This window comes from Branchiostoma lanceolatum, chromosome 1, assembly GCF_035083965.1.
Source record: "Branchiostoma lanceolatum isolate klBraLanc5 chromosome 1, klBraLanc5.hap2, whole genome shotgun sequence".
NCBI classification, from domain to species: Eukaryota; Metazoa; Chordata; class Leptocardii; order Amphioxiformes; family Branchiostomatidae; genus Branchiostoma; species Branchiostoma lanceolatum.
This window is the reverse complement of record NC_089722.1, coordinates 27,976,882-27,990,511: the sequence shown is the minus strand read 5'-3', so window position 1 is coordinate 27,990,511 and position 13,630 is coordinate 27,976,882. Positions and strand designations below refer to the sequence as shown.

Below are 13,630 nucleotides of genomic sequence, written 5' to 3'. Positions count from 1 at the left end.
CGGGGGACTTTGGCCATGGAGGGTAACATTCGCAATATCGGACCCGATCTCCGTAATCGACTCCCTTCATAGCCTCCGTTGCAGGCTCTGAACCGGCTTTTTGGCTAGAGCCGGCTGATACATGTAGTTACGGGGTTGGCTGATAGTTACGGGCTGGTTGCAAAAAGTGTATTATTTAGCCCACAAAAAGCCGGTTCAGAGCCTGCAACGGAGGCTACTCCCTTCATACAATGACTCTATTTTGGCCAGTTTCTACTATTTTCCCAGCGACCCGCGGAGGCTGGTAGAGTCTAGCAGAATACAGTGATGCTTCTAGTAACGTTTATTAACCCTCAATTTTCAGAAAACATAACTGAAGTTGCGCATTTTCGATGTCGAAATCACCGACTGATGTGGAATCGTGACATACATAATGCTGATGCGCATGCGTATTAATGATGAAAGTAATTGGATCCTACAAGAATTATCATCTCGAGCTTGATCATAGGGTACAGTTCTCCGTCTCAAAGAAGATTGATTTGTTTTGCTCTAATGGTATATAATTACCTTTTATTTTAAGAGAGATAATTCCCAGGAAGAAAAGTCATTTTCATTATCAGCGAATGTGCTAGTTTGCTCGAGGCACATCGCATGCTTGCTTACGAGTTTTTATTATTCCCTTGTCAGCAATAATTAATATCTAAGCCAAGATTTGAAGAATGGGTGTAGCGCAATGCATCGTTGAGGGTGATACAGACATCCCCTGTGGCACACAGTATGATTCATATGAGGGCCTTTTCTAATGCAGCACATGCCTCAGGGTGTTACAGTTTTGAATAGTAGCAATGCATCGTTTTTTTAATACACACACGCACAACCACACATACATCACACGCATACGCACACATACACGCACAAACACTCACATACCCTTACACATACACATACTGTAACACACATTCACGCTGAAATATTAAAACATAGATGTATATATTGAACATTACATCTCACTGGTAACAGTTAATAACTTTCGACAAACTTTTGCTGTTTGGGTTTTGAGAACTAAAACGCTACAGTAAAGGTTTGGAGTACTAGTTTTCAACATTGAGACAACCATTTCGGTACCCGATGATTAACACACACACACACACACACACACGCGCGCGCACACGCACACACGCGCGCACGCACACACACACACAAGCACATACACGCACGCGCACACATGCACACACGCACGCGCACACACACGGACACGCACATACAAACGCACACACACACACACACACACAAACAAACAGACAGACACACAGGCGACATCGCATCTTTACCGGTTCGAGTGACATCAAACTTTATTTTCTGCACGGTAAGCCGAACAATACATAGAAAACGTCAAAAGCTTATATTCAAAGCTGTAAAGAAGAACGAACAGCTTGACAGGGCTCTATTGTAACCGCTGTTGTCTTGCGCTTGTAAGTAATATCTAATGACACTGTTGGGCTCCACGGGGGTTCTTTTTATACTTAACGTAGATTCCTATTGTCAAATCATATTTCTGGTTTCAATTCTGGCGCGTCATCAGAGAACATAAAAGTCAAATATGATCATTAAGGGCTTTAGATATTCAAGGGCTAAGAAAAATCAATTGATCGTACATTAGAAAACAAGTGCGTTTGAAATTCTATAACAACTTGTCTACATATACACTAAAAGAACGGAAAAATTGGAGGAAGAATAAGTAGCGTAAAACGCTAACCTAAGTCAAATGTACGTTATGAAAATATATATAGGTTGTGGATGTTTACTGTCTTTAGTCTTCCACGTTTTTTTTGCCTTCGCGTATACAAGAGTATGGCAAAACATAAAGAAACAAAAGATCCTAATGATTACGAGCAGTATCTCTACTGTTTGTGCACACAACTTAAACTGCAAAATGTGTTTTAAAACATTAACGCATGTATGATATAACAAACTGTACCGTGTACACTGCTGACTTACATATAATAAGAATGGGCCAATATTGCGCACATGTTTTAAAGGCACCCAGAGAATTTTATGAGGCTAGAAACTTGAATAAAAAAATCAAATTTCTAGTCATTCAGACATTCCTACATAGAGTTTCAATAACACTATACCATTACATATTGACATTAAAGGTGCAAACATGCGATGTCGTTGTGTGGTGAGAACAAGTACTGATAGAAAATCCAAGCACTCATAGAATGAGCCTGACTATCCATCACGATTTGCGGGTGGACCAATGAGAGAGTGACTGCATGTCCGTATACGTAAAATATTTGCATTTCCATGCGTTTTGACGGAGGTTGGCGGTGCTATGGTATCGGTCTATTTACACTAGGCGCGTGAAACTAAAAGATCACCATGTAGCTTATTTTTGTGCCGGTTTTGAGCACTTTTGATAAGAAATCCGCACGCAAATGTGGTTAACAGTGGCATTAAATGTCAATTTCATAAAGATTACAGCAATTGAAATATTTCCAGTTTTCAAGCCTCATAAAATGCACTGGGTGCACGTGCCTTTAAGTAACATTCTCATGCATTAGGTATTACGACGTATTCGATCTTTGACACAAGGTAGGTTTCTTACATCGCAATCCCTCAGAAATCGTCCACAGCATTGAACGATTTTAATTAGTTCTATCAAAATATTTGATAGAGGTAATTCAAATTACCTAAGTAAATACACTGAAGTTCACTGTAACAGCAACACACCTGTTACTTTTAACTTACAAGGTAATTTGAACCTTAAAGACGTTTGATAGCACTTTTTTCATAAACAAGGTACAACACAATATTGCCAAACATCTAATAGCAACATTTGTATCTTTATATACTACTGTCACTATTAATAGTTGTGGAACTCTGTGTTCAATTTACTGTTTGTTACAGGGTTTTTATTAACAATCAATCAATCAATAGTATCTATTCATACTGGGTAAACATGTCAGCCTATCAAAAAGGCTGTCCTAAAACCCTAAAGGAAATTTAAGGGTGAATTTAAAAAGGACCTAAATACTGAGGTATAAATTGTGACAAGGGCGACATAAAACACGTCGTTGTCGTCTACAAATCGCAAGTAAAAATGCACAAAATATTCAAGGTTCTTGCACCGGCTGTTCTATCTCATTGACTCGGTGTCTAGAAAATATCGCGATATGAACATATCATCGCGAGATATCCTGATATCAACATATTCTCGTAAGATATCGCGATATCAGCATATTCTCGCGAGATATCGCGAGCTTCAATTGTCAATTCCTTGAGGCGCTGTTGGTCTACATACCATAACCTTTATCATCCGTTTGAATTCAGTTCTAAAACCTTTGTTGAAACAAGCGTACAAAATGGGGTGCACCATCCTAGACGCCATCATCAGCACATAGGCTATCGTCTCCGCATCAGAAATCTGCGGGCCGTTGATGAAACACCCTACTAAAATTATTACAGGCAAGGGCATCCAGGCCAGGACAAACGTCAGGACAATATATACAGACCGTTTGGCTGCTGACCTGTCCATAGTAGCTGTCCGTGATCTTGACCTGTACTCGCCACTGTAACTGGACGCTTGCGAAACGGTAGAGACTTTGGACAATGATCTGTCAGATGAGAAAGATATCGTGGACAAGCGCTCGCGAGATATGACACGTTTGGGTTTACGGCGAGGTACGGAGAGGTACAGGTCTCTGTCACCGCCGTCTGGGACGACAGGGACGGTGCTGATAACGTGGTTGGCGTCCGCTGGCATGTGGATGCCCGAGTCTTCTCGTAAGCTGACATCATCGCCAGCTATGTTATCCGACCGGTGATACCGGACGCAGGCACCGTCGACGTCGACTGTCAATGACCCTTCAGCGGAAGTGTTCTCTCCGCCTTGTGAACTATTCTCTTCGCTGCTACACTGGTCCATCGGAAGGTTCCAGCTGATCCGTCTCTTAGTCGGTATCATTGGGCAATTTTTCTGATCAACCTGTAGGTTGTCCTGTTCGGACTCAGCTTTCTTACAATCCTTTCCCACCTCCTCCTCCTCTTCCTCCTCTTCTTCTTCAATGACTTCTTCCTCGTGACTACGTAAGCTAAGAAGGCTTCTCAGGCTAGTCTTCCACCGTGGAGTCGAAACGGCGATAGATTCTCTCTTTGGCTTCTTCAAACTTTTGTCAACCTGAGCCTTACTCGTAGGGTTCGAACAGGCAATAGATTCTCGATGAGGCTTTGACGACTTTTCAGAAGGATCTGGCGAGTAGCTCGGAGCACTCACTCGCCTCTCCTTCGCAATGTTGATGGGAGGGACTGCTAAGAATCGACCGGTGAAGGGTACAAGTTGCGGTGCGCTTGGTCTGCGTTCAAATTCAACATCGAGGGACGGCACCACCAGGTAATCTTCTGATTTTTTCCTAGCTTTAAACTCGGGCGGAAGTGACGTCACTCCTTTCCTCCTTGTCCGCATAGGTGATGCAACAGGAGAGCGAGGTGGCGATACATCACCTTTTGGCAAAGCCGTAGGCCCCTCGGCAACCGTATGCACCTTAGCAAGAGTTGTTGATTCGTTGTGTTCTTTTGCTACAGCAGAGGCCGAGGGCAAACAGTCTTGCGGGCTAGGAACAGGCACGATGCTTCCATGTAAAGGTTTTGAAGGTTCTTTCAGTTTTGTTAGAAGAATTCGGTCCTCCTCATCTGGACCGGGCGACGACGATCTCTTGAAGCAGGGTACATTAACAGGGTTTTTTGATCTTGACACAGCCAGGGCATTGCCATTGTCGGTGTCTGCACTTTGCAAATAATTATCGGATGTTCTAACCGGGCAAGCGACAACAAGGTAGTTGTTGGTGATGGGGGAAGTCGGAATACAGAGGGTCTCTGTCTCTATTTTGGTGGGTGTTTTTATCACAGTTTCATCTTCAGCCGTTTGACCGCATCTACCTGTACAATCTAGTACTGGTACAGCAAGGCAGAGATCTGATGAAGACCCGTTCATTTGGTTCAGGCTGGGAACAGCAGAGTCGTTTGAGGCGGAATCCTCTGTCTTGCTGTTCACTGGAACAGCTAAGGGGTTGGTGGTTGAAGACTTTCGTCTTTTAGGTGCTATTGTAGGCATCCCCGGAACGGTTAGGAAGTTGGATTTTGGGAACTTCCCAGCCTGTTTGAGGATCATATCTTCAACACTACTTCGACGAAGGCAACTTTCTACGTCTATCTCTTCCTCATCTTTAGGTGGAGTCATGCGATACGTCACACTGTCCTTTCTTGTCCCTTCCGTGTCAGATGTGACGTTGTCCTCCGAGTCTTGGCGGGCTGGCGAGACGTTTGGAGTGCAGGGCGAGCTGGAATAGGAGGAGTTTGGCGGACTTGGTATGTTTTGTGATGTAGACAAAGTAGCGATGTTCGGCTCCTGGGGCGATGGGAGAGGAGAGCTATCCGTTAACTGTGGGGAAAATAATTACACAAGACGACGTTCAATCAATATGTTTGACGAAAGGTATCTTGGATGAATGAAGATGTAAGATGAAAAATACAATCAAGGTACTAAGATATGACTTCAGTTTACGGAGGGCTTGGGTAGTGAGCAGGAATAATATATAGCCAGACGAAATATCCCTAACTTCTGAAATGTTGTATTTTGCGCCTGGGGTTTAAATTTCGGAAAAATAATGTTCTTGTATGGCACCTTCCAGATAGCTACAGAACCTGAATGGACTCTGCTACTCCTTGTCGCATGGCGGCGTTGCGGCAAGAATGCGGTCTCAAACGTGACTGAGCCTATACCCCCCTCCCTCCCTCGTCTATGTTCATTACTTGTGTGGATTTACTGATCCAGAATAACGTTTACAAAACACAATTTAAAGCCTTGAATAGCTTCATAGGGTTGATAGGCCATGTGAAAATATGAAAATCATGTTATTTTTAAAAACAACATGATCTTCATATTTTCTTGCATATGACCTATCAACACCATGAAGTTATTGAAGGCTTTAAATTGCTTTTTTATATACCCGAGAGGACAAGGACGGTGAATAGGTGCTAGGTACAGTGTCTCCCGTCCAGAATAACATAATTTTCATATGACCTATCAACACCATGAAGCTACTCAAGACTTTAAATTGTGTTTTTTTACATACCTGAGAGGTTAAGGACGGTGAGGTAATAGGTGCTAGGTACAGCGTTTCCCCTCCGGGCTCGTCCTCTCCGCCCGAGTACGTGTAGTCAGAAGGCGTGCAGACGCTGGGCACGGGCGGCTCGTACGTGGAGGCCTCCGCCGGACAGATGGTGCCGTAGTTGGGGGCAGATCCACCGTCTACCTCCTGCACGACGATGATTGGCTGTTTTGTTCGAGCACGTCTTTTCACGTGGGTTCTAAGGATGACAGAGATTGCTTGTTTGTTTGTTTGTTTGTTTGTTTGTTTTTTATATTTCAGCTTAACCTCAACGGTGACACAATCATGACAACAACGGGGCGACTGAAATATGATAAAAAATTAATTTCATTCATTCATTCATTCATCTTATTTTAGACTGGCAACAAGGAATTGACAGATATACCATCAACATAATGTAACACAGCTGGCTCTTAGCTATAAAAACGGAACATGAAGTGTAAAACATAATCCCTACACATGTCTTTTGAAAACGTATTTTTTCTGTATTAGAAGATTCTATTGCCTTGGTCTTTGGTGGAGCAACAAAGATGAAACATCTAAATAAGGAGCTGATTCTTTAGTCTTGGAACGATATGTTTTAATGATAAAGGTCAACAAACTTTTCAAGTACAAATAGGAAAGGTCCAAAGTAGAAACATGTGCGAAAAGAGATTCTTATGGGCAACTCCCTACCTGACAGCTCGCACAATCATCATGTAGCACCCGGTGACCACTACCAGAGACAGCATCGCCAGAGGCACTAGACTGTAGATTTGTAGCGGGATGTAGCCCTGCGATCCCGGCGAGTTTCTCATGATGCAGCGCTCGTAGAAGTGTGACGTGGTCGGCAGAGCAGCCTCCACCGACGCCACGGTCAGACCTACCGTCCAGGAGAACATGGTGGCGCACGCAACTCTGGCCTCCTTGGTCCTGGAACTGATGTAAACAACGTCCATCTCATTGTTACAGGCAGCAAATGTTCAAGGCTCTACAATTATGCCTGAATTGAGAGGCGGAGGACGCCACTAACTATCCGCTACACTTGATCTACTACCCACCGAGTCGTGTGTAATTCAAATTTGAATTGAGTGACGTCATAGAAGCGGTGAACTGAATCATTGACTGGAATTGTGCAGTCGGAAGTTGAATTCCTTGTATTGGAAATTGCAGTTGAATAGCATTCTTCTAGTGGAAACTACCAAGTGAATCGAAAGAGCCAATAGTTATCAAAGAAAGCAACCATCTAATGCTTTGTTGGTACTAATCATTTATATTAGCTGCCTTTCAGATGATAGCCCGACCAACATTGCTTATTTGCTATTTAGCATTGCGTTTGTAGCATTTGTAGCTTATAGTTTGTTGGGTTAATCATAATTTTGTATTATTTGTGAGCTTCTCTGCAAAATGGCGCCAGTGATATACTCGTTTGTTAGGTCGTTTTAAGCGTTCATTAACAGCATGCAATTTACTTTACCACATAGTTCAATATAATAAATGCGTCTTCGGTGAACTTCGGTATCATATCTTTGTACTGATAGCCATGCCATCTAAATATGACCTGAAGCAAGTTTAGATATTAACGACTTTCCACTGTATCTAGTGCTTTGGACGAAATTAAAGGTTAGCCCTCGAACGTTCAACGTGTCTCTCAGTTCAGGCAGATGCTATGACCAGGCCAGATTCAGAATCCAGTGATTAGCCTTTGGCATAGCATCCTTTTAGACACTAGGCCGTATCTGGATGTGTGTCTTATGGCTGTTTTATCACTTTTGAAAATCCAAATGGAGACTTCAAGGCTACGCCATGGCAGTGAAAGCCCCTGCGTCTACTTCAAGGTAGATGGAGCTTATATGTGAATTACTAATCATTAATCTTGCATGGGTACATGGTGAGAAAATGCAGGAAATGATTGCAGCAGGCAGTCCCAACAGGCCCCAGTTTTGTGCCCTTGGGAAAGGCACTTTACACCTTGATGAGGCGAGATGGTCTTGTGGTTTGACTTTGACTTTAACGGTTTTGGACCCGAATCACTAGAGGCCCCAGTGTTGTGCCCTTGGAAAGGCACTTTACACTTATTTCTCGAGAGCCCACCACATAAAAAAAGAGAAGTGTTCGTCCCGGTGTGACCTTACAGTCTGTTTCAGGGTTGAAAAGGTGATAGTTACTTATGTTATAAGTTATTATATTATGTTATGTAATAAGTCAGAAAATATAAGTCGTTAAGTCTACGGCTTTTTATTTAGTTTCTGGGTAACTCGTACATAAGCTAATTCACAGGTTGAAGTGCGCATCCACAGTGTGATGGCCGTTCTTTATGTATCGCCTAGGGTCTTCAACTTTGACATATTGCCCACAATGCATCACACTGCGCATGCGCACTCAACACGACAAACCAGCTTATTGTGACTTATTCTGCGCTGCTCTAGATTCTTCGAAACAGTAAAATCGCCCAGAATTTCTGGCAAACAAATGTTTTGCATTTCCAAGTCAATCGGCGCTTTCACTTCCCTGATCAAGGTATCAAGCCGACACTTCACAACCAATAGCGCCAGCGGGTAATATTCGCAGCCTCTCTTACGAACGTCAGACCCTGGTCGTGTAGAAAGCCATTAAATCTATGTGATAGGGAATCCGCCATCATAACATTTTCTAACCGCCAGTCACAGTGGGTGAGGGATTGGGCTTCAACTCAGAGACATGGGAACCTTCAATTCCCAGAGGCCGTTACACAGCGATTGCCGCCTCTATAAAATTGCAGTGGAATAAAGTTACCCTTGGGACACACTGAAGTAGGAACGAAGAGCTGATGCGACCGCACTTGACGGTGAGAATTGTTTGGAGACATGTGATCCTATTTCTTACTTCAAGGAATTTCAAGGTTAATTTTCCATCGCTCAAATGTCATATTTTCGGAGACATAGCGTTGGGCGCTTGATATATTGTTACAATGCGAAATTGTCACCTGGGAGCAGGAATGCATATCTTGTAAGATTTTCATTCAGAATTTTCCGAATATCTTCCTCTGGCAAATTGATGAAGGTAAGACATTCAGGTAAACTAATGTAAATGCATTTAAGTTCGCATGGTTTTAATTTCACGGTAGGGAGAAAATGGAGTGTTTGTGGTGGTTTTAAGTTCGCGTTTGAGACAATAGTAGACCACGGGGTAGGACGGCAAAAACTTTCGCGGTTGTTTTAAGTTCGCGGCGAACAGCTTACCGCGAAAACCGCGAACCTAGAACCACCGCGAACATTTTTGCATTTACAGGAATTTATTGTATATTTACAATCGATCCAATCTCTACAACTGTAAAAGATTAGGAGATGTCCTCCAGGGCGTTTCTAGTGACATTCATAACTTTTTTCAGCGTCGTCAGCATGAAATGCAAATTTCCTCTGGCACACATTTTTTCTTGTTCGGTGTCCGACAAACGAAAAACTTTATCCATTTCGTTGAATACTTGAAAGCACAACTACAGTCGACGTTTCGACTGCTTTCACAATGTATTGTGCTACTCCTTACCGCACGGTGTAGTTGCAGGAGCAGGGAGGACCCGGTCCCAGACATTGCACCCCCTCGTCTCTGTTCATGACTGGTGTGTATTTACAGGTTTGCGTAGCAAAACCTTTGTTGGATCCGTTGGCATGTGTGGTGGCCGCCATCTTTATTTTGTGACGTCGCAGGGTAGCCATACCATTTCATTGGGAGGGGTGTTTTTTGAGGGTGGCTAGCGTTCTCTCTATTTTTAACAAATCGGCACACAACTATCACACATTCAACTCAAATAAAAATTCAATACCAATTCATATTTATAAAAAGACCCCGTAATCGCTAAACTAACATAGCAAACCTGAAGTATATATAGTACAAATACTTAACACTAGTTTCTGATACAGACAGCTTACTTTACTCAGCGTGTGCGTCTATTGTATATTCTCTCGCGTGTTGATCTTCTGTACCATCATTTTGCTTGATATTGTCTAAAATTATAGTATGGTAGTACGCACCAAGCAAGTCTACATGACGCCAGCCTATTAACCCTAGTCCTGCTGGATTTCCAGAGTAAAAATATACCCCCACTGCTGAAGTGTCCAGACACCTTTGAAACAAAGGATACTAGTTTGTTTGATATTGCTCAACTTTAGCTACTTCGCTTTACAGCAACTGCGCGGGTGCAACGTACACATTCAACGTAATACTGTCAACACGTCACACTGTCAGGGATAGCGTACAGGACAAGCAAGTGCAAACCAACAATTGTCAGGCTTAGCAGGACTAGGGTTAACACGTTCATGTAAGCAGTAGATAGCCTTATGGATTGGTACGATTGTGTTGTCCTTGATGCAGCAATAACATGATAACTACTCGTTCCCTCGCTTATGGAAACTGCCTGTGGCTGTGAAGTGTTTATCTTGGCACACCAAACGATACTTCCGTCCAAAAAGGTGACGATTTGCATATACTTGGGAATCTGGATTAGCTTCCAGAATCGTTCTTTACAACTTGCCGCACGTAGTATCACATAAAATGAATGAGAAATAAAGTTATTATTCATGTTATTTGCAACAGAAGCAACTGGACGAAGAATCATTTTTTTTAATTCGAGTTGCAACAGCGCAATACAAATGGACGACCAAGCGACACAGCTTATTTTGCGCACCATATATATACCTTAACACCACAATACGGCAACAAAATGATATGAGTAGCACTATATAATCATAACACAACACAACACAACAAAATAAATATATGATACCACATAGAACAGGGAAGCATTACCATTGCGTATTCATTGTTTAGGAGGTTGTTAGAAATACAATGCTTTGCATACCCGCCAGGCATGAACCAAAGCAAAACTATCGACTCAACCAACTGTAGTTTCTCTTCCCTCTGGGTGAACATGATCCTAGATATGAGTTATACATGAGGAGTGCTGACTTTGAAGGGCAAACCGGACCATATTTCATTGATCTGGTCTGAAATACACAAAAGCCAGTCTGGCCACGAAGATTACACCTAATCCTGCATGAAAGATAGATGAAGGACTCGCACAAGCTTAGGTAACATATGAGTTATGTAAGTGGCATAAGCTACGGTAGGCAAAGTTTTCTTCAAACGGCATGCCATAGGTTGTTGAGAAATGTTCATTCCATAATGTGTTTTTTTTTGCTCACAACGCGCTATTCATTTTGTGGATAAAATGGTCGTTTTGTTTCCTTGTAAATTGATTGTCTTTAGCTTCGTACATGTAATGTTTTCCCCGTGGTCTCATCCCTAGAAAGCACTTCCTACATACTGAGTTGAGCCAACCTTGTTAAAGAAATCGAAAAAAAAAGATCCATACGATATCATTCCATGACTGTTTGTGGTATGAAAATCAGTATTCATGTCAGGTGTAAAATTGGCCGTTGGAAGAACCTCAGGCCATGTTTCACGATTTTTCGACTGACAAGACTTTGATCTGACTGCTTCATATATCCATTCAAATAGAAACTTGACTCAGACTGTACGGGTTTACGGCGCATTACTCCAACCTGTGATATCAAGCTTGCAGTGACGCACTGTCAGTAATGCGGTTATGTTTCCTAGACAACGGAACGACTGGAGTTCGAGTTTATTCTGTGTGTTAAGACTTAGTTGGCTGTCTGAGAGGATTTTCTGTTCTTAAAGCAAGGAGGTTTAACCTCCCGTAGTTAAAGACAGCTAGGGCCCGGATCTCCGACAAGAAAGAAAAGCGATAAACGAATGTTACACTTAACACGTTATGTTGGAAAAAATTATTGGGTCAACACTAATAGTGAGTTCTGCTAGTCCCATAACTTATGTCGTAAGCAAGGTTTTTCTATGTATGGTGTAGCAATGGGCCAGTTTCTGGCCTGCGCACGTAGGCAGGCAGGTGTATTTGTCATTCATGAGTTATAGTTACGGATATGAATGCATTATGGTATTGCGACAACTTCAGGACAATGTTGAAGCAACAGGGAAACGTTGCGAACGGAGTGGATTCAAACAAAAGCACAGGCATCTTATAATGTTTACCCATGAATAAAACACTAACAATTTGGTTGCATGCCGTACAATGTTGAATGAAAGAAAGATAGATTAAAGTAGCGTGAAAGGCGCCATTATGCACTGCAAATTATGTCAAAGTAGAAATGGATTACATTATCATTCTTTGGGATGGTCCAGAAGATCATCAGAGCAGATTTTCAAAGGGCAGAATTTTAACAGTGCTCACCGTGCCAAGGTCCCGTGACCCGCCCGGTGCCGCCTTGCTGGGCTGTAGTAACAACAATAACGTATGCTAAGTTATGCCGAAGGGGGAGTGTTATGTTGCTTGTGTGCTTTATCACCTAAAGTTATCATCTGTTATCTTTTGTCTCGGTTTAACGTACGTCATATTATTGTGTGCAGATATACATATAAAGCGGTTTTCCGTAACGTCATCAGTGTGTCTGCCGTCTTGTTGGTGTCCTAATTTGCATTTCAGTGAATCATAGCCCAATCGTTTTCGGACCTTCTGACCCTCTCAAATAATCAATTCTATATGTATTCAGCTCAAAGAGACGCGAAGAATACTTAGAAACTGGCCGATCAATATTTTGTGTACGCTTGAGCTAAGATGAATTGAAATGCAAATAGGGACACCAAAATGGTGGTCAGAATCTACCTGTTTCATTGCTATGGAAAGTGCGTTAAAACGCTCTATATTCCAAATGGTGATTATAGTAGCTTAAAGTGCGTGAACTAATTAAATATGATTGCAATTTACCAGACTGAGTTTAGCCTACGAAAGTCAAGAAGCTTTAAGAACCCTCATCCGACCGTATGGGGTCCGTTTGGACCCCAGGCGTGCCATATCAACAGTCTTCGTCGGAGAAAAAAAAACTTCTATGAGTTTGTTCATGTACATGTTTTACAACGTCTGGCGAATTTTTACCGTGATTAGCCGATTTTTGCGGAAGTTATACTGTAAAGTGTGCGTCTTGTCCGCTGGGGTCCAAACGGACCCCAGATGATTTCGCATTGTTTATTACGTAATTTGAAATAAATTCCTCATAACATCCAAACGGTATAATATATCCTCACCAAATTTGCAGGGAGTGATGTTCACGTACAGTTTCATAATTTCTGTAAATTTAGTGACGTTATGACGTAATAGGACGTTATTATGACGTCATCGATGTGATTTTATATGCTAAATAGGGAAGTCCCGTAATATCGAAAGGTATTAAACAAAATAGAGTGTATTATTGATTTTAAGGTATGCCAAGGCATATGACGTCAATGGCGATTACGTTGACGTCAAAAACACGTAATAGAATGACGTCATATATTGTTAGCGATCCCTAGGATCCGCCATCTTGGATTGGCCACTTTGAAATTTTTAAAATACATTTTTTTGCGATTTATGACCCCATGGCGAAATCACGAAAGACGGAGACTGAACATTAATCTGAATGTTTCTGGTTAAGAAAATACCAGGAAGTGACGAA

The 13,630-nt window shown here is 42.2% G+C and overlaps 1 protein-coding gene across 1 annotated transcript; it reads right to left on the bottom strand.

The window, feature by feature from the left end:
• Positions 1–1,305: 1,305 nt before the first annotated feature.
• Positions 1,306–7,248, bottom strand: LOC136446380 (uncharacterized). Its single transcript, XM_066444732.1, has 3 exons — positions 6,825–7,248; positions 6,114–6,348; positions 1,306–5,419 (listed from the first exon to the last, which is right to left on the bottom strand). The coding sequence occupies exons 1-3, from the start codon at positions 7,085–7,087 to the stop codon at positions 3,245–3,247; spliced, it is 2,673 nt and encodes an 890-aa protein (XP_066300829.1). The 5' UTR covers positions 7,088–7,248; the 3' UTR covers positions 1,306–3,244.
• Positions 7,249–13,630: the final 6,382 nt, after the last annotated feature.

Coding starts and splice junctions, on each gene's coding strand:
- LOC136446380 (XM_066444732.1), bottom strand. CDS start 7,087: ATGGACGTTGTTTACATCAGTTCCAGGACCAAGGAGGCCAGAGTTGCG. Junction 6,349..6,824: donor ATGATTGTGCGAGCTGTCAG/GTAGGGAGTTGC, acceptor TGTCATCCTTAG/AACCCACGTGAAAAGACGTG. Junction 5,420..6,113: donor CACCGTCCTTAACCTCTCAG/GTATGTAAAAAA, acceptor TTTTCCCCACAG/TTAACGGATAGCTCTCCTCT.